Raw genomic sequence first — 22,523 nt, 5'->3', positions numbered from 1 at the left:
TTAATTCCAACAATGTGGTGTATTGGATATAGATTTGTGATAGAGGTCTTGCCTCACTAAGGAGCAACATTAATTTTTGCCTTTAATATATCCTTGTCATTGCTCTGTAATTACGGCCTTTGCCAAAAAGGAATTTGATTAGTATTATGAATGTGATGGCTCTTTAAATATTTAACGTGAGCTTAATATATTTTAGAACTAAAGAAAGGGAAACATTTTATATCATCTGGTATTTTAAAATGACCTGGATGAATATTGAATGAGCTTAATATATTTTAGAACTAAAGAAAGGGGAATATTCTATATCATCCGGTATTTTAAAATGACCTGGATGAATATTGAACAATCGTAACTCTTCTGTTTTATATGTTCAGAAATATTCTTTGGGATTTCCTAAGCTACAAATAGAACTAAGTGAAGGGAATTGGAGTATGACTTCCTTGGTATGAAGGGGAAATAGGTTCGAAAATATTTGACATAGTGGGTTCAATATGTATTTCTATCTCCAAAGTTAAAGAAGTTTAAACGATCAGAGTATCATTTCAGATTCTAGAACAGAGAACCTAACTCAGTTGAATAAGTGTGAATCTTCCATGATTAGTGATATGATTGTCGATATTTTACTCGACTGATATTACTATTGACCGAGAAAATCGCAGAACTGATTAGGGGCTATCCTAAAGTTTAATAATAGAATTATAATCATGAGCTGGAAGTGCATCTATTTTGCAGATGGAGTAATAGAACCCAGGAGGTGCAAGGAAGTGTTACAGTAGGCACTGTCAATGAAAGAAGGCTCAACTGTGATAATAACCTCTGACAGTGAGCGTACGAGCATTAACATCAGTGAGTTAGGAGAAAGAACTATAAGAAAGGATCTCGATAGATGACAGATATCTACTAGTGTCAATATTGCAGTGAGACATAGTAATGTAGAAATCATTGAACAAGACATTTTGGAGAATTATATCACGATATATTCAATGAAAATGGTTTGACTGGTAGCCGCATAAATGATTTATCAACAATAATATGATTCAAATATTTGACGTAGCAATTCCAGCTAATAACAACCAATCTGCTGACAATGATGTCGAGAATTATATGAGTTGACAAATGGTAATAAGCTATGTTACCGGTTCGAGTTCGGGTTCTAGGAACCAGTTTGTTGGTATGATAAAATTTTGAAATGGAGTTTAGGTTTGTTAGTACAAAAATATGTATATACATACATATACATATACATATACATATACATATACATATACATATGTATGCAGTCAAGAAGAATGAATTAAGATTAGAATGTCAATAGTATCATAAAAAAAACAAAAACACTATAAACTTGTAATCATAACATCATATCAATTAACAGAATCATTGAAGGCGGGATGGGAGCGCATGTTCAAAATTCAAATCTAGAGACGGGCGGGAAGTCATAGGGAGGCGGACCTTGATCACCAGGCATGCAAGAGGAGATCCAGATAGGCAGCGGAGAGGAGTCAGGAGATGGGGACCCATGTGAGGACATTCCAGGGAATCTCCCAAAGAGACGGGCCTCACTCTTTGGTGTCAAGCCATCTAGTAAGTCCTCTTTTCCTTCGGTTAAGGTTGTGTCAGGACTGGAAAAGGGATCTTGCACGATTGCTATTCCAGACGAGATCGTTGACCACAGCATTGCCTCTATGGCCTCAACGCTCGTTAGGAAATTTATCGGCCCGAGACCAAATATTGATGTGGTTTGGGCCTACACTTTGAAAAAATGGAGCTTGAAAGGTCAGGTCAGTGTCACAACAATGGCTAAGGGTTTTCTCTCTTTTGAGTTCACCTGTCAAGAGGACATGGCTGACATTCTGTGTGATAGCCCCTGGAGCTTTGGGAGGGCCACCTTGATGCTTCAAAAATGGTCGTCTCAACTGGACTTAAACGAATCATTCCTTTAGCAAGCTCCAGTATGGGTCAGACTCCTTGAGCTGCCATTGGAGTTCTGGAATGAGGATGTCTTTAAGGGAGTGGCCAGCTCTTTCGGAGAGCTTCTCTCCATCGACCCTATGACAGCTTCTAACAGTAGGCTGACTTATGCGAGGATTTGCGTAGGTGTGAGGGAAGGGGATCATATGCCTGAAGTGGTATGTTTTCAGTCCAAACTTGGCACTCATATCCAACAGTTGGACTTTGAGAGTGTCCCTTTTGGGTGCTTTCACTGTCTAAAAACAGGTCACAAGGCTTTTCAGTGCCCGAAAGCTGAAACTGCTAAGAAGAAGAATCCTCCTCCTCAATCGAGGATGAAGAAAGTTTGGAAAAAGAAGACCACTGAACAAGGCTAGAAGAGCCTTTCTACGGAGACCCAGAATGCAGCAGATGCTCCTAAGATGACAAACCAAGAGCCTTAGGGTAGGACAAGCAAAGAAGGAGAGTCACTCAAGTCAGGATCGAGTTCCTCTCTACCTTTAAACGCTTCCTAACAGATTGAGGATGACCAGGTCAAGGAAAGGACCCTCATGCTTGGAAAAGGGGAAGATAAGGTTGTCTTGCAGAAAGGTTTTCAAGAGTCTGGTTTGGACCTTTTCCCTAGCGAGGAAGAGCCGGTTCTGGGTTCTACAGAAGAGGCAAAGGAAAGAGAAAATAAAGAAATTATTGTCTTTTAGGACCTAGAGGAAAACTTGGTTTCCACCAGAGAAGCAGTGACCAAAATAGGAAAAAAGGAGGACTTGTTGAAAGATTTGGACCAAAGGGTAGATCTTCTCAGCACCCCAGGGAATGGTAATAAGGCTTCTAGATCCTTGAAGTTTGAAAAGAAAGGAGAGATACCTAGGAAGAATCAAATCAGAGATCCGTCCAAGGCTTCTCCTGCGGCGACTAGGAGCAGTTGCAAACCAGATGTGGGCTCTACAACCAAAGCAGGCAGAAAATCAGAGAGGGAGTCCAGAGAAGAGGAGACCAGAAGATGCTTGGCGAATGGGTGCCAAAGCACTTTGAAGGATTTTTCTAAGAGTAAAAAATGAAGATCATCTCATGGAATATAAAGGGCCTAAATGGCGCCCATAAACAGGAAATTATTAGGAATCTGATTAGAGACCAGAGACCAGACATTTTGATCATCCAAGAAACAAAAATGAAAAAGGATTCTTTGAGAAATATAAAGTTCAGTAACCTGATGAGCGGGGAGGCTTCGGACTCTAATGGAGCCTCTAGGGGTCTGCTGACTTTATACAGGACTAAACTTTTCAGGGTGGAAACAACATTCAATGTAGGTAATATTCTTTTTTGTAAAGTGTTCCATATCCATTCCAATGAATTTTGGTTCTTGCTCAATATTTATGCTCCCAATAATAAGAGAAATAGAAAGTTCTATTGGTCTAGAGCAAAAGGGCTGGTTCAGAATAGTAACATAAAAAAAGGAATCATTATGGGAGACTTCAACACCCCTCTTTTGGACAAGGAGAAGAAGGGTGGTCTGCCTCAGGAATGGGATAGCAAGCATGACCTTTCTAACTTCATCAATGGATTGGCTTTTCTGGATTTGGACCTAATGGGAGGTGACTTCACTTGGTCCAATAAACGCTTAGGCAAGGAGTGTATTTAGGTTAGACTTGATAGAGCCCTCATTTCTCCCGATTGGCTACAGTCCTCCTCTTGCAAGTTAGCTCTTTTGCTTAGAATTGGGTCCGACCACTCCCCCATCTCCCTCTCGATTGTTCTTTTTGATCCTTGTAGACCTCCTCCCTTCCGTTTTGAGAAAATGTGGACCTCCCACCCTGACCTTTTAGAAAGAATTAAGGGCTGGTGGAGCATAGATGTGGAAGGCACTGCAATGTTCAGGGTAGCTAGAAAACTTAGTAATGTTAAAAGGATGGTAAAAGCTTGGAATAAGTCGGATTTCGGTCATTTATTCTCTCTTAAAGAGGATCTCTCTGCTAATCTCTCTTCTATCCAAGCCTTCATTCAAGAAAATGGGTATGATGCCTCAAATAGGGAAGAAGAGCTGTCCATCCTGTCTGATTTACAGACATTATTAGCAAAAGGAAAAGTTCTGGAGGCAAAGATCTAGAATCAATTGGCTCAAGGAAGGAGACCAGAACACAAAGTTCTTTCATTTATCCACTCTTAAGCATAGAGCTAATAACAAGATTTCTGGCCTGAAGAAAGATCAGGGTGTGCTGACTAAGGAAGAAGAAATTTCATTTGAAGCTGTTTCTTTTTTCTCCTCCCTTCTTTCTTGGGATCCTTTACTCTCTAAAGTGGACCAGGACGACATTATCTCTTGTATCCCTCAGATCCTCCAACCGCACCATAATAATCTGATCCGGGCCATTCCTTCTGATTCTGAAGTAAGAGAAGCTCTTTTTTCTCTTTCGGCGGATAAATCGCTCGGACTTGATTGTTTTCCCACATTCTTTTTCCAAATGTACTGGCCTGTCATTATGAAGGATGTCGTTAAGGTGGTTCAGGAGTTCTTTGGAGCCAGAAGTATTCTGAAGGAAATTAACTCCACATTCTTAGTTCTTATTCCCAAAGTGCCAGGAGCTGACACTCTTGATAAGTTCAGACCCATCAGCTTATGCAACTCGTTTTATAAGATCATCTCGAAGGTGCTCACTTCGAGGCTGCTTAAGATTCTCCCCCTGATTATTTCTCAGCAACAATCTGGTTTTGTCCCGGGCAGACAGATTTTAGATTCGATTATCATGGTGCATGAAGTGATTTACTCTATGGAAGCTGGAAAGAGAGAAGGGATGTTACTCAAACTAGACATGTCCAAAGCTTACGATCAGGTGGATTGTTCTTTTTTGGATTTGGTGTTGAAGGCTTTTCGCTTTGATGTCAAATTGTGCAAGCTAATCTCCCAGTTGGTCACCACCCCCTCTCTAGCTATTCTAGTGAATGGATCCCCCTCTGATTTCTTCAAACCTACTAGAGGCCTACGTCAGGGGGATCCTTTATCACCTATACTCTTTATTATCTTGGCGGAATGTATTGGCAGACTCATGGAGAAGAAAACGAAAGAAGGGAGGATCAAAGGTTTTAAACCTTCTTCCAAATGCACCCCCTTTTCGCATCAACAATTTGTTGATGATACTATTATGGGTGGAGAGGCCTCGGTCAAGGAGGCCAAGGCTATGAAAGACACTTTGGACACCTATTCCAGAGGGTCGGGGCAGCTCATCAATTGGGACAAAAGCTCTGTTTTCTTTACCAATACTTCGGAGGAAAGATAGAAGAGAATCTCCAAAATCTTGGGATGTCAGGTGGGGAAGCTTCCTTCTACCTACCTTGGTCTCCCCTTGGGAATGACCCCATCTGAATCCTTCTGGAATGGAATCATGGAAAGGTTCAGTAAGAAGCTGGCTGGTTGGAAAGGAGCCATTCTTAGCCAAGCTGGAAAATGTCAACTAGTTAAATCCATCCTCCAAAACTTGCCGATATATGCTCTGAGCCTTTTTACTATACTGGTGAAATATGCCGAGAGGATGGAGAAAATCCAAAGGGATTTTTTATGGACGGGAACTGAAAGGAATAAAAGGTACCCCCTTGTCGCTTGGGATAAAGTTTGCCTCCCTAAGAAGAAAGGAGGTTTGGGAATCAGGAAGCTCACTCACCTCAATAAGGCCCTCTTGGCAAAGCAAATCTAGCGCATCTTTAGTAGCATGAGGGAATGGAGAGACACTGTGGTAAATAATAATATAAAAAGGTCCTCTATTCAGTTCACTCTATTCAGTGAGGATATCCCAAGAGGCTCAGTTGTTTGGAATGGTTTCTTAAAAGCCAGGGACTTAGCAAACTCTAAAGTCTCCTGGAAGCTGGGTAATGGGGAGAATATTCTGTTCTAGTCTGACTGTTGGCTTTCTTAGGACCCCCTTATGATTAACCCCAGCTATGGATCATGGGCTAATGATTGCATCAACCTTTTTGGGCACAAAGTCAGCAATTATAGGGCCGAACAGGGATGGAAGGACCTTTCCATTATCTCAGAGGACCTCAAACCAATCATGATCATGGTTAATTCCTTATCCCTTAGTAGTAATAAGGATGAACTGGTTTGGAGGGATACTGCCAATGGGCTCTATTCGGTAGCCTCTGGGTACTCTGCTTTATGGAGCTTCAAAGAGTCTCCCCCTTGGTCGAGGGCTTGGCTCCCGGGCCTCATGCCAAAAGTCAACATGTTTTTTTGGTTGGCTCTTCAGGACAAAACTCTCACCTAGGAAAATCTCATCAAAAGAGGTCATATCATGCCTAGCAGATGTGTTTTGTGCAAAGAAGAGTTGGAGACGGGTAATCATTTGTTAGTTCACTGCTCTTACTCCAAGATAGTTTGGGGCTTCCTCAACCAGGACCTTGGCCACAGCTGGTGCTTTCCTTCCAACCTTTTGGACTTTTTCTGTCAATGGCATGGCATGTTCAATGGGTCTGCCTTGCAAGAAATTAGCTCTTGGCTCTTGCCCCATTTTTGTTGGAGCATATGGAAGGAGAGAAACAATCGGATTTTCAGAGATAGGGAGGAGTCGGCTTTAGTTGTTGGAAGGAAGATCTTCGGTAACATAAAGGATAACTTTTCTGTGAGGAAGGGGGGAGTTTTTGAGATAGGAGGCAGGAAAAAGGAGAAGGTAAAAGACAGAGTGAGAAAAAGACAGGAAGCCAAGTGACTCCTCCCCCTTGAAGGCTGGCACAAAGCCAACTTCGACGGAGCCTCCAAGGGCAACCCTGGATCCTCGGGTAGCAGAGGTTTGATAAGGAATGAAAATGGAGACAGTATTGCGGCTTTTGCTCTCCCTTTGGGTTTTCAAACAAATCATTTTGCATAAGCCAACGCAGTGTGCAATGTTGTAAAACTGGCTTTTGAAATTGGGGTCACCAATTTATGGCTTGAAGGGGACTCGAATAATATTATAAAGTGCATCAATGGCAATTCGTATCCATCTTGGACGATTGCAAATCTTATTGATGAGACTAGAGAGACCCTTGCCAAATTTAATAGAATCCATGTCACCCATACTTTTCGGTAAGCAAACCCGGTTGTTGACAAGTTTGCGAATATTGGGGTCGGCACAGACCAAAAAATGACTTGGCTTCTTGGAACTTGTTTGCTGGCAGACGTCAAAAATCTGACCGACTTGGATAAAATCCAAGGAAGTACGGAGAAAATCAAGCTTTAATTATGAATATGAACGGGTTAAGAAATAAGGGTACTTTTCATAATAGAAGCATGGGAAATCGTAAATGCAATAATCCTTTATTGATTAATCGACAAGCTTTGTGGGTTGTTTATTGCAATCGCTACTGGGGCAACAGCAGGGTTATTTTTCTCTATTCTTTGCTTACTTTCGGAGGTCCATTTCAGTCACAGAGTAAAGAGCACATGAGTAAAGTGGGTGTGCAGTGTGCGGAAATGGTTGGCGAGAGATGTAGAAAGGAGCCGGTGGGGGATTTTGAGAAATGGAGAAGTAGGCCGAAAGTGTGGGAAAAGCTTGAAGAGGGTGGGGTTACTAATTATATCATGAAGCTGCATGGATTCGATCAGGAGGTGACCAAAAGCATGGTGGGGTCCTGGAAGGATGGTAGGGTGAAGGTGAATGGTATCTACTTCCGGATAATGGAGGAGGTGATTGTGGCTGTTATCGAAATCCCTATCGAGGGTTTTAAATTCTTCAGGGATAAGAAGTTCTCAGCCAATGCGGTTAGGGACTTTGTGGAGAGTGAGAAGGAATTGAAGGAGTTGAAAAAGATTGACACTTACTATGTCCCCGTCTCCATGAAGAAGCGGTGGAGGTATGTTCTGAAAGCTGTTATCGAGTACATTACTTTGGACCCTAGGTTTGATAGAGCTTGAACCCACCAATTCGTCATTTTGAATCATTTTCGAAATAATGCCAAAATTTCCTTTCCTTATTATCTGTTAACCTCAATGAGCAAGGCGGTGGAGAGCTTCAAAAAGAAGCCCATCGCAAACCCGGCTCTGCAAGAGGGGTTGCTGCTGCTTATCCACGAGCACCTGAAAGCTCAGACTATAAGCATCGCCCCCCCTCAGTCAAAGAATGTGGAGTCTGGTAGTTCTAGTTACTCTAACTTTGATGAAATTCAGAGCCTCAGCTTTGAGAAAGGAGGGATCTCTTCTTCGGGGAAAGCAGCGAATTACCTTGCTAAAAAATCACCCTCCCCCTTAACCCCTAGCAGAAAAAGCCCTAGGGATCTCGGGCAGAAGCCTTTGGAGAAGGTTGAGGAGGGAGACAACGATGATGAGGAGGAGCCAGAGTCTGAGGAGGTGGTTAAGGAGACGCAGGAGGAAAGTGGAAGGAAGAAACGCAAGAGGGAGAGTTTGGAGGAAGTGCGTTCTCAATTTGAGGAGGCGTCTGTGCTGCCCCTCTATCCTGTCCATCTCTATCCTGAGGAGCAGAAAGAGGAGAAAGCTGGGTATGCGGAAGGGGAAGTGCAGACTAATGATAGGAGGAAAGCGTGGATCAACTTCAATGTCAAGACTTCCAAGATGGGCATCTTTAGCGAGGCCATGAATCCCCAAATCCTCGTGGATAATCAAGAAGAACAGCGGCTGGAAGAACTCATTGATCCGGCGATTGTGGCTATTTCGGACAAAGCCAAGGAGACAGGGATGAACCTCTTGAATAATGCTCGTAATAGTATGATTGATAATTTTAGATCAATCAAATGGCTTTTCCACGACCTCGAGGAGGTCAAAGATCAGGGGAAACATATTGAGGCAACAAGGAAAGGGATGGATGCCAACAGTAGGACGGATTTGGCTGACAGGCTCAGTCTGGCAGAAAAAAGGATACACAACCTGGAAAACTACAATCACAACCTTGCGAATCAGATGTTCTCCTTGTTAAACTCCATTAACAACAATATCATCTCTCTTATGGGCTAGATCAGAGACAGAGAAATGCACGAAGAAGAGGATGGAAAAGACAGGGATGAGGCTAGAATGGAGGATGACTCTGTAAAGGACAACACCATTCTTGATCAGGACGAGGGGAACCAAAGGGCGCAACAGATGGAAGCGGAGGAGAATCAACTAGCCTTTGAGGCTGCTCAGGTTATGCAAGAACTGGAGCGAAAGAACGAGGAATAACTCTTGCCTGTTCTTTTGTTTATCGTTGTCTTTTGGCTTTTTGTTCTGGCTTTAGGCCGTGGCTTTGCTTGTCTTTTTTTCTTGGTCTTTTCTCAGAACTCTTTCCTTTGGTTGGGCTTAATGCTTATTATCAGCTTTTGAACTTAAACTTTTTTGGCTGGGCTTTCACGCTTATTATCAGCCTTTCTTTGTATTAACTATTGGGTTTCAGGTTCCCTGCAAAACCTGTTTATCTAATCAAAAACATCATATCAATTAACAACACCAAAATATTAAATAATATTGAGTCAAAGTATCATTATTTTGCTTTTCAACAATTAGAACTTTATACTAAGTTTTAAATTTTTAATCATCTAATGGATTATCTAAATCATCTTCTACTTCTCATCATCAAAGACATTAGTCAATTCACAAACAGTACCAATGTCAATGAGATCAATTGCACTAATGACATTCCTGCTTTCTATGTTGTCAAATGCTTATTACTTTTTCATTGTACAGAGAGCTTGTTAGTTTGTAATTAACATCCTACTTGAAAAATGTTGTATAAGTAGCTTGCAAATCCCTTCACCTATTGAAGATGTTTAATGTTTAAAATATGATTTATCACAATACAGAGCTTCCAATTAAGCAGACAGGTCATTATCAGCAATTGGATATAAAAATTTCATTGAAAGATATCTTGAGTGCTAGTTTAAATTGATGTAGCAAATATCTGAACTTCAGCAAATTTTGTTTTGTAATATTAAAGATGTTTATTCAAATTCTGTAATAATAATTTTCTGCACTATTAAATTATAGAATGTTTCTCAGTGGAATTGTACCTGGTTTGGATTTGGTTTGCCTGGATTTGGCTTGGTTTGACTATGGCTCAACCTAGGTTTGGTCTGAAGGAATCAGCCTACCTATGTTCAAACTTAAATGGAAACCAAATGAGAACAAGGACCAGAACCGAGGACTGGTTTGAAGGGCCAGGGGCACAACTGGGTAACTAAGGCAATAAGACATCAGAAAACAAGGGTCTTCGACAATCAATCTTAGTGAATGAAATAAGAAGTCCAAGCACAAGTAATAAGGAGAAGTGATCCCATGGAGAAAAATCAAATTCAATTGTGTGGTCCAGGTGGACATTAAAAGTGAAACATTCAGATATCGAGGAATATCCAGGAATTACTAACAGTCTGAAAAATAATTCCTTAATTCTATCAAGCACGATAGCAAAAAGCACAGAAACATCTATCATAAATCTGGTGCTGCAATAGTAGTTTCTTTGAGATGATTACACATGGAGGAAACCTGTATCACTCATGGAGGGAACTTTTATTTCAATTTTGGCATCTAGAGACTCTAACATCAATGACTCAAAGCCCCCAACGAGTAAAATTTACAAGGACAATCATCAAATCACATTTGATATATGTCCTGCAAGTAGTATATTGTCGTCAATCAATACGCAATCGAAAATTATCATATCGACATTTATACCATTGCTCAATAAGTCCTTCAGATTTAGGGAAATCAATAACTCATTTTTATCATATTACTCCATATACCTTACAGTATCAAGTTATCATGAGATCATTGACACTTAACAAGGTACTTATCAAATAAGTTAGTATAAAATACTTCAATGTCTTCCAGACCTGCCAACAACAAATACATCGTTACATAAAGGAGAGATGTGAGAAATAATGATTCTTATATATTTTAAAGATAATATAAATCCTATTTTGGATCAATATATTATAGTTATGTCACCCAACCTTAAGATTGTCTAGAGTAGAGATAGGCTGCTATCATATATCTATACAACCTCCTATATCTGGGCTGGGGCCCTATATCAGTACAATCATTATAAGAGAAAATCAATAGTTGTACCATCAACCACTGTCATATTCGGATTGGTAGCAAACATTTGAGCTCCCTATATGAATATTCAGATCGATCTTTGCTGCACTAGAGATATACTTAAGAATCAAACTAGAACTATTGACAATACTATTTTTGCATAACTACCCAACATTTGCATTAATATTCATCACACCAAGACTTGTTACTATACATATTCCAAGTCACATTAAATATATACATTAGTATCAAATAAAGGGTGGAAAGGAAGAAATCTCTCAAGCATGAAAATTTCTTTCAATCCCTAAAAGAATACATATGCTGACATTACAATTTCAATTAGATAATCATTGAGTGCCAATTTATCTGGTTACAATTCAACATTAAGAGCATTATCTTGATATATCACACTATCGAGTCTAGGGACATAACACACAAAATCACACAGAACATCATCAAGTGGTAACCCGCCAGTACAGTAGATATTCTGTAAATAGAATAGACTTATACATATCCCTGAGGTAAGTATCTACCGTATCAATTTAATTCAATAACACCATGTTCAGATCATTAAAATTCGAACTAGAAGAAATAAATAAGGGTATGGGAAAGGCTTGTATAAATCCAGCCAACGGATTATTCCTAGATGGGTAAAGATCAACGTCTTATAGATGCCTTGAGGACATGTCCAATATGGGATTAAGGGTTTGGATCCACAGAAATTTTGAGGGAGACCATTGAGTCTGGTGTCAAAGTGACTTATTGCATCTTAACGTTCCTTCTAGACCAGAGATAACCAAAATAGCATGGAATTTTTCAACTCATATATAGTTTATTACTAACTTATAAGGATAGCCTCAAGAGAGAGAGAACAAAGGTGTATTCAGGAGAGGTTAGTGTAAATCCAACCAATCGGTTGTTTCAAGATGGGTAAGGATCAATGTTCCAAAGATGCCGTGAGAACACGTCCAAGATGGGATTAAGGGTTTGGATCCATATAAACCTTGTAGAGACCATTGAGTTTGGTGCCTAAGCAATCTGTTGACATCATAAATATTCTTCTTGACTAAGAATGATAACAAGAACCAAACCAAACAAACATTCCAATAAGTAGGCTACCTTGTGTGGATGTGCAAACACTGCCAGCGAAGCCGAGGGGGCCAAAGTTTTGCTCTTGGACTTGGTATGGGATTTTGGCTTGGAGTAATTTATCATGACTCACATTTTCTTTAAAACTTTTACATAAATGTATATGCTAATGATCACTTGAGGTTGCAGGATTTTGGCGAAGAAGGAAATTTTGTAAATCATGACTCAAGTAAATATTAAGACATTAATCAAGAATGCATGTATTATGTGTCTACATCGTATCTTCATACATTCATATGTCTACTTCGTGTTTTCATACTGTACATGTTTACCTTGTGTATGCTTCGTGTTTTCATGCATTCGGTTATATGCTTTGTATATTGGCACTATGAGAGAATTTAGGATCTTGCTTGAGGACAAGCAAAATTTGAGGGGAGGACTGTGCTATCCCTGTCAAAATAGAGTATAAATAAGTAAATAAAATAATAATAATATAATATTAATAATGGTTAATATGTCAAAATATTGAGAATTAAATATTATTATATTGAATGATAAAACATAATAATTAAATTAATAATCATAATATATAAGTGGATATATTATGCCTTATATATAATATTATTAATAATAAGAAATATATTTGATATGATTGATATATTATTAAACTAATATACGTTATAATATAATATATATTATTAATATAATTATTAATTATGAAAATACATGACTTTATAGAAGAAAACTATATATATAGAATATTATTGTTGAGAAAGTCTCATTCAGAAATATGGAAAAATAGGAAAGAAAATACAGGGAACTAATCTGCATTGGGGAAATCTAAATAAATTAATGGAGGTCCCAATAGGGGACATACACCAAGAGGTAGGGGCATAGTTATTAGTCCCTGCCGCCTATAGGCGGGGACTAATGTTTTCACTGCACTTTTCAATTAATGGCTGCCTCAGGAGTCGTAGAAAATCTTAAAACAATCCTATTAAAATCATCTGTGTAGGTGCATTTCCATTTTTCATTATTCTTCCATTGAATTTCCCTCCATTTCTATTGGCTGGGGACGATTTTCCCCGTAGTTTTTTAATTTTCTTGACTTAGAAATCAACATAAAAGCTGCATGCATTACATCTGTTCTTCTGCAGCGTACATGTGTCTCTTGCATGGGTCACTGACATTCCCGGGCAACCTTTCTACCGTGGCTTCTCCTTGTTTTCTTGGATTACATTTTCATAGTGAGGTTTCTTTATCATTGTTGGCTTGACTTTAACCCTGCACAAAATTTCTTCGCCTACAAGTGGCTAGTCATCAGGTATGCATTTCTAACGAACTATCTGTGCCCATTTCACCTCATAACACTAACAGAATGTTTTCCAGAGTAGGCATTTGTTTAAATTATTTCATTGCTCCTTGTTATTTTCATTCTCTCTTCTGATCTCCATATAGATGCATATCTGATACCCATTGAGAAATCGATCGGTACTTGTACATGGTGTTGTAATATTGCCTAGAAGGATTTTAGGTCTGGATCTACAAAATGAGCTTGCAAAGATTTCGGCTTCTAGGTTTCTTAAAGGTTTCAATGGTGTCAAATAGTCATGGCACTAAAAATTACCTGTTCTTTACCAAAAATCATAATTTGTCTTAAGAAACCATAATAAAACATATGCACAACCAAAAAAGAATTCTGATTGGCTGAAAGGAGAAACATTTAACAATGATCTTCCATGGAAGAGCATAAAATTTTACAGGTCAGTCAAGGTGCTTGTGTAATCTTGCCCCAAAAATCCACTTCAAATTAATTGATGTAAACAATGCAAAATTAATAATGGTTGAAGAAAAAACATAATGAATCGATTTGAAAAATCCTACTCGAAAAATATTAAAGATATTTGACAAATAAATTGAAATTAACCAAACAACATATTAGAATTTATTCTGGTGCTCATACTATAAGAGTTGGAAACTGTTTCTGATAGCTTAAATTTTCAGAAACACTGAAACAAAACAGTCTGAATCCCATAGATATAAAAAGAAGCATAACAAAATGCAGACATATAAACCCTGAATTAGATGTATAGCTCACAGACAAATCAGATTTCTCCGAATTAGATGTATAGCTCACAGACAAATCAGATTTCTCTGAATTAGATGTACAGCTCACAGACAAATCAGATTTCTCTGGTATTCCACGGCTGGGGCTTGGAGATGGCAGATTTTGTTATGATGTTGTATCTTCTGGACGCAGAGGATGGGCTAAGAATGAAAAAAGCACGGGAGATTACTTTCTTAGACAGTAATTTTTACATCTCTGAGCAGAAAGATTGGAATAGCAACATTTGATAAACATGGAGGGTTTACATTGCAGTAATCATGTTTTGATCAGGAATATGCTTAGATATGCATTCGTTCTTTCTGGAATAGGACGTTAATGAATTGTCATGAGGTGGCTCTACAACTTTTGTTTGTGGGTGCAACTTCAACATGTTCAAAGTTTGGAATCGCAGAACATGAACGACTAGTAGGAATTTTCTGATGGAGTTCTGTAAAAAGAAATTATAACTTTATCCAACTGGATTGCTCAACCTAATACAAAGATGATTTTAGAAAGAAGCCACAGCTATCAAACTCTTGTACTTTATATGCAATTTCAAGCCAGAATGCACTGATTCTTGTTTTCTAGAATTACATCTTAACATCTGACTTATAATTTTGTTTGATTTTAGTCTATATTTGTGATTTGATTTTTGTAAATCTTCGTGAGGATTGTTATATGCGTAAGGGAAGGTGGCCTGTTTAACTTTTGATCAGCTTATTTGATTTTGGCTTTAGCAATCAAGTTTTATAGTTCCAAGCATATGACTGCAGAGTTACAATGCTTTTGTGCAATTATTAGATGTCTGGCCTGAAGCAATCTTATTCATTAAGATATGGTGCATAGAATTAATTGCACTACTGTATATGCATGGGTTATGCTCACAAACTGCACTTGCATTGACATCCACTACATCCAGTAATTGAACCAGTTACACCTGCTATTAGTCTTGCCCACTTGTAATACTCTATGTTCCTTTCACCCATTCACACTGTCCGACTAGCAAACCTCTCACCGAGCCCGCCAAAGGCAGGGACTAGTGCTGCACGCAGCCCTTGTTACAAAGCATAAATGACTCAATCAGCATGATCTAGAAATAAAGCGACCACTTCCTCCTTGATTTTCTCGGTCTTATGGACATTTAGATGAATATCACAGGTTGTGCAAAAATATGGAATACTTGACTAGAGACCTAAGATATGACTAAACCTGGCTAATTTGCTAGCAACTTCTAAAAAAATAAGCAACACTTTGCCTCATCACTGCATATTTTCACATGTGTGCTCCACAACTTAAGGAAATTTATGTGTATGCTTCACGCTTTATGTGCTATGTGTATTTAGATGTATATTTCCTGACTCAATAGATGTTTAATGCGCTGCTTGGACCCATGTGTGTGTTCATGCCTCAAGTGTATTTGTGTGTACACTTCATATGTATCATGTCTATGATTCATATGTACGATTCACGCCTTACATGTATTCAGATGTGTGATTCATGCTCAAGTGTACGATCCCAACCTTACATGCATTTGCGTGCATGATTCATGCCTTATGTGCATTCACGTGCTTACTTCATGCTTTGTGTGTATTTTTGTGTATGATTCATGCCTTATGTATATTCTGGTGAATATATTGTGCTTTATGCATTTGATTCATGTCTAATATGTTTCCAACATGGTTACTTCATAAGTGTGTGCAGCTTCCTAATGTATATGCTTCATGCTTGATGCACGTCTCTAAACAACTTTATTCCATGAGTGTTTTAGCCTTTAGGAGTACTTTAGTGTTCCATTGGCCCTTAGGGACGGGGGATTGACTGGATGGGGGGACAAAGGTCTCAAGTTTAGGGATGGCAAGGTGTGGAGGAGAGGGGGTGCTGAAATACGTATAGTACTAGAAAAACTAGTTATGTAAAGATGTACAAGAGTTACATTTCAAATGAAACTTCGTAAAACTAGTAAAATAGCAAAATTGCAAAGACTAAATACTGGGATATGAATTGTATGCGCAAATATGTCAAATATTACTGCTGAGTATGACTGATGTTATGGACTGTGATACTGCCATTTGTTACTGATTATATGAAACCCTTAGACATTGAAACTAACCATTTATGAAAATAGAATTGGATAATGAATTGCTGGATAAATATAACAGTAGCACCACATTAATTGCAAACATGGAAACACCAACATAGAAACCTCAGTTCTGATTCTTATTTAGGGTGGCTAGCATAATCAGCCATAATCTATGCAATAGCAGCTATGTACCCTCATAAATTGCCCATATTAGGTTTGCAAATGATTTGAAATTGTTCTCCAATCAGCCATGTATGTATGATTTACTTGCAAATATAAAAAAACACACATTTGGAGAAGAGACTTCTTGAAGTCCTCAAGACACGGAGGGACTCCTGGGCATCCCTGAGACATCCTAGAGACTTTTGGTCATTTCTGTTGTCTCCGGATGTCCCAGTGCTGGGACAGCAGGTGGATGGCCCATCCTCATCGCCAAGTCTTGGAGTGGTCTTCATCTTGGAATTGCAGGGCTCGAGGCTAGGGAAAACACATCCCTGTATTTCACTGGAGTACTTATAAGTGTTTGAAGAGTTATATTCTTGCATTCAAAGGGGGAGGATGCATATTTTAGACTATCATTCAATTCTATCCTGAAATATGATTGAAAAGACATTAGTAAAAGTGACATAAAGATTGTCGAACACACTGATGATGTATGATAGGAATTATTTGTACAGAGTGATGAAGTATGAACTCGATGAGTATAAACATTGCCTATAAAATGGAATGTAAACATATTGAACCATATACAATAAATTTTGGTCATACAATGGCAAGACACTAAAGCCATAGGTCAACAACCATAAAGTCATGTGAGGAACAGTAACATATCATGATAAATTTCCAGCGCAAGACTTTCAAATACATAGTTTGAAATTTGTGCTATATAGAGCATCATGCATACCGAGACGTTATGGGGCACTTCCGTGCTCATATCACAAGATTCCTAATTCAATGTGGAACTCTTCTTCATTGCTAGGCATCTCAGTCTCCAAATTTAGTTACATCTAGAATATTGACATGAAATTAGACCAAACATCTCTTATGTTCTCTAAATGATTTAGTCATCTCATCAATTATCATAAAATCTCTTATTGACTTGCACATAATTATCCCACAAACACTTATGGTTCATGGAGCATATCTCTATTTCATATCATCAAAGTTATTCTATGAATGATGTGTAACTAATAAAGAATAACAAAGATGGACCAAAAAGATTCAAATTCATTGTAGAAAATAAAATGGTACTAAAGACCTCAGATCTCTGTCATGCTGATAATTGATAAATCTGATCTTAATGTATGCTAAAATAACACAAGGATATGTCCATGAACAGTTCCTGCAAATGCGATTGGCATTATTGCAAGGTGGCCCTGACCCTTGTCTGTGGGAAGTAAGAAAAAACACTAGTTATAACTCACATTCAAATTATAAGTGGAAACATATAGGTCTAAATCAAATCTACAATTTATGATGATATCGGAGTAACACAGTGCAAGATGGATTATAAATGAGCTTATCGGTCAAGGAAAAGAAAACTTAGTAACGGCAGACTGTCATGCCCTGCCATGCAGGTGATATCCATGTTTAAGGAAGAATCATCTCGTCTAAAGTCTTAATGATTTTTCCCCTAAGAACAATCAAATAGACATTACTATGAACGCTAGGTTGAAATTAAATGGAACACAATGCTCTTCTTCTGACATGCGACTTTATATCTAGTGAAAGGCGATTAATCCTGTTAGTATGACCGATGCAGAAGTAAAGGGGTAAGGTTGCGGTTTATACAAACTATATATAACTTGACCTGGTTGGTTGCAAGTTGGCATCATGGTGAATTAAAGAAAGAAACACATCTGTATTATTGGCTTACTTGTATTGGCATCCTAGAGGAATTATTTTCTGAGCCGTGCTGATGGCTTTCTCATAAAGGGAATCATTTTGTGTTTGTATGGGAAAGAATAAAATTTCTGACATGGTTTTGGAAATGTCCCCGTCTCGAAAGCATGGGGCTCTGGCAGGGAATGCAGTCTTGTCTTTTACTGTAATTTCTTTCATTTCTTCTAGTGGGATTTTTAATTGCTTCCCCTACCAAGAGGCTATTTCAGAGTTTATATTTTTTCCCCTTGCAATGGCTGGAGGAGTCACCAATGGTGTTGATCCACAAGGACAAGAGAGTGTCATTGCTGCTGCTTTGATCCTAGTCTGATAACTGTTGTAATTGTGTTGTAATTCTCTTAAAGCTTGAGCTGGAAAACTGGGAGAAAGTTTAAATTATGCACGGATTCTGGTAGCTGCATGATTAGTTGGATTGGGTTGGACTGTACAACTGACTCGTTTAAACTCATTTAAGGGCACAACAAAACATTTCAAATTTAAATAACAAGTGCAAAGAACAGCAATCGATTTTGGTCATTTAATAGAAAATACATCTAAATATCTTTTGTAGAAAGATGTCAACTGTAAAATTTTCCACTTCCTAGTTTAAAATTCCAATTACAACATGCAACTGCACTACATCTAGCTTGACCATTGGACACTTTGGTCCATTCTTGCAATCTGTACACATTAACTCTCTGACAAGTTCCCCTATTTTAACCAACTTTGCTCCTTCAATTTCAGTAGGTAAAGCCTCAAAAAAGGCCCTTTACTGAGAATCCCAGTTCCTACGGCTGTCAAATACACTATCTCTTAGATAAATACTTCTCTTTGTGGGTTTGCCTTCTAGTGTGAAGATGCATTGAAAACAATATCTCATGTTTTGAGCTGAAACCAAGCTATTGAACTGCAGATAGATGAACTAAGCTACGTGTTGAATTTGAAAAATTTAAGTGTGTCCAAGCACAATGCAACACATGGTCGTCTCTGGAATTGACTTGTCCAAAATTTCCACAAATTGGCCCATATGCAGGGTTGGTGATGGATGAGACATAGCTGACTGCTACTATGACACATAACATGATCACTACTATGACTTGTGTTGATTAATGATCTGCTAGGCATTAAACATTGCATTTTTTATTGATGTTCTGCCTAGCATTAACTCCAGACAGTGTTGCTGATGATGTGAAGTCTTCCTGGCTGAATCTTAGTCTGATTCTGCATTGGTATTTCTTTTCTAGTCCACAAGGTGGACTTCAACAGCATTTGGCCAGAGTGTCATCACAATCATATAGATCAGATTGCATCCTTGGATACTCTTCATGTGAAAAATGATGTGTCAGAGTTCGCACGTCTAAGTTTAGTCTTAGTGAGGTAATCTCATGGCGCAAGGGTACACATTCCTTTTCAACCTGATGTTTTGGCAAGAATTTAAAAGACCCTGTGGATTCATCTTGAAAATGATATGAAATAACAAATATTCCTTGTAAATCTGAACGCTAATGACAGTTTTACTGCCTCCATGAGTTGTAGCTTTTTCATGTATCACAGCTGCAAAGCCATTAAGTGATCCTTTTAACATGGCCATCATAAAAATATCTCAAAAACATTCTCTTTTCTTACGATTCTGTAAAATGGGTTCCCATCTGCTGTTGTTTGCACAAGAATACAAGAATGATTTCCAGCAGGCAAAATCAAATTGTCTTAACATAGATGCTTGTGCATCAGTGGTCCAAGAATATTGAAACTTCAATACTCCTTCCATTATCGTCGTTGTCCTCCTTGACACTCTCATGCAATGCCATTCTAGCCAACTCTTCAGATGTTTTCAATGTTTAAAGACTTACAAAGACAACAAATATGACTAGGAATCAAGTGATCTTGTAACATAAAATACAGTGCATAAGTCTAGCACGAACAAAGCAGTAGGCATTATATTAATTGGAAAAATACCATATTATATTAAGTAAATATTCATACATTTATTTTTCATCTTGATCAACTTCAATCCTCCTTCCATTATCATCATTGCACTCCTTGGCACACTCATGCAATGGCATTCTAGTCAACTCTTCACATGTTAACGGACTGTTTGAAGACTTACTAAGACAACAAATATAACTAGGGGTCAAGTGATCTTCTAACATAAAATTCAGCGCATGATAAGTGTAATAACAAAAAAGTTTGAGGAACAAAATTAATTGGAATTATACAATGTTATATTAAGTAAATGTTCTTACATTTATTTTTCAGCTTGATTAGCTTTAGTTTTGTTGATGCTGAGTGTACAGCACACACATATTCATAATGCAGATCTTATATTGAATTTCTTTTCATTCATGCAGAATGTGATTCCAAGTTCTCTGAAACGGCTTTTGTTACTTCAAAGGAGCCTGTTCTACCAAGTGAAAGAGGTGGTCCACACAATCAATTTACTATTGCAGTTCGAGAAGCCATATATAACGTAAACCCTAGATCAAGTGAAAAGGCAACCAGTAAGATTCTAGAAGCTTGTGAAACAAGTGATCGAGATCATATAGGAAAGAAGCTTGACAGTGGAGGATCACACTTTGACATGGTGAGGAATAAAGCCGAAATAGATGATCTGGATAGCATTGTTCGAATCAAACAAGCTGAGGCACAGATGTTTCAAAGTCGTGCAGATGATGCCCGCAGAGAAGCACAAGGACTTCAACGAATTGCACTTGTGAAAAGCAATAAGATAGAGGAAGAATATTCAGGCAAAATTGCAAAACTATGTCTGACTGAAACTGAGGAGAGGAGGAGAGTAAAGCTTCAAGAGCTGCACAACCTAGAAATTGCTCATCGCAACTATTATACCATGAAAATAAGGATGGAATCAGACATCAAAGAATTACTGATAAAAATGGAGACAACACGGCGTCAGTGTTTGTAGTCCTGACATAACCTTTATAATTTGTTTTGTTGTATGATTATATATCTTCAACCGCTCTATTTGATTGACTGTGTACTAGCCAATTCCCTGCAAGTCAATTCCAGTGCCGAAGATGGAGTAGAACATTATTTGTTGCCTAATCAAATTGACGATTCTTGAATTACTGCATCTTTGTATAAAATTGTAAGTGAGAAAATATATACTCAGACTTCTCAGTAAGCAGTTAAAATCCATATGTTGGAGCAATTTAAACTTGTATTTTGGCCTTTCTTGGTGTCATGCAGGATCTACGTGATGAATAAATATTCTACAGGCTATTTTCAATATGTATTATAATATTAGCGAGCAGCTCAACCTTACTGAGGCATGTACCGGTTCCAATGGGCCGACATCTACATTGTTTGCATTCTATTGGTTAGCTGGACTTCTCTATTCCTGTTTTATCATATTTATCACGTTTCAGCCGTGCATATATTGAGGGTTAGAACAGTGCTACTTAACCTTGGTGTGGGGGTTATGTCCTCGTGATCATCTTTAACATATTATTAATTAATGTAGGAAGCAGAATATGCACCGTGTTAGTTAAATTGAAAAGCAGACTATGCATTGCATTAGTTAATTAAGAAAATAGAATAGGCACGAACAAACACGGGGATGAAATTGCAAACTACCATTAAGATTTCCCATTCCCGGCTTTTCATCACAATAGTTATCTCACGTTCTTCATCCTTTCATTTTTATCAAAGAAGAGGCAGAGAATCAAACATGCCAGCTTCCATCAAGAGAACGCTTAGATTTTGGTATCTCTTTTATAACTGAATACTACCATAAAATGAAGTAATACAACATAATTAGAGTTCAATTTAGTTGTGGAAGTCTACCCAACGAGATATATCCACTAGAATATAAACAGTCATTATTTATGTTGTATATGTACTATGTTCTCGTGGGTTACGGGGACGGGATGACATGATGGGTTTTTGGGATGCAATTTTTTTGACGATTGTGGGAACGGGGAAGGGGGATGGCATATATATATATATATATATATATATATATATATATATATATATTGAAATCAGCAAATATACATGTCATTCATACGAAACTAAGTACAAAGCATGTCATTTAAACATTATAGAATCTAAACATGGGTAAGTGCAAAAAGTTGTGGTACTAGAAAGGAGTGTAAGATGTCACTTTTTTTTCGTTTTCTCTGAAATTAGTGATTTGTGAACTTTGACCAGAATTTGAAGATAGTTACACTAAAAATTTCAAAATATAACTAAAACAAAAGTTGTAGTCCTTCAAATCTAGTGTCTAAACTATATATATATATATATATATATATATATATATATATATTGAAATCAGCAAATATACATGTCATTCATACGAAACTAAGCACAAAGTATGTCATTTACACATTATAGAATCTAAACATGGGTAAGTGCAAAAAGCTATGGTACCAGAAAGGAGTGTAAGATGTCACTTTTTTTTTCGTTTCTTCTGA

The 22,523-nt window shown here is 38.0% G+C and overlaps 1 protein-coding gene across 2 annotated transcripts in view; it reads left to right on the top strand.

Moving 5' to 3' along the window:
* The window catches only part of LOC149530272 (protein OBERON 3-like), a 53,593-nt gene extending 32,247 nt beyond the window's left edge, over nt 1–21,346 (top strand). The window contains exons 2-3 of one of the 2 annotated variants that reach the window (XR_016358308.1): nt 20,439–21,193; nt 21,295–21,346. Coding sequence is in view for 1 of the 2 variants with exons in the window: in XM_089807912.1 (XP_089664038.1) it covers nt 20,439–21,010 (572 nt within the window). In the remaining variant the exon portion in view is untranslated. Of the gene's footprint in view, nt 1–20,438 lie in introns of both variants that reach the window. The other variant, XM_089807912.1, reaches the window with a different exon arrangement.
* Nucleotides 21,347–22,523: the final 1,177 nt, after the last annotated feature.

The sequence above is a fragment of the Cupressus sempervirens genome, chromosome 11 (genome assembly GCF_028749045.1).
Source record: "Cupressus sempervirens isolate cs-2001-9-10 chromosome 11, ASM2874904v1, whole genome shotgun sequence".
In the NCBI taxonomy this organism is placed as follows: domain Eukaryota; kingdom Viridiplantae; phylum Streptophyta; class Pinopsida; order Cupressales; family Cupressaceae; genus Cupressus; species Cupressus sempervirens.
This window is presented reverse-complemented; position numbering and strand designations above follow the sequence as displayed.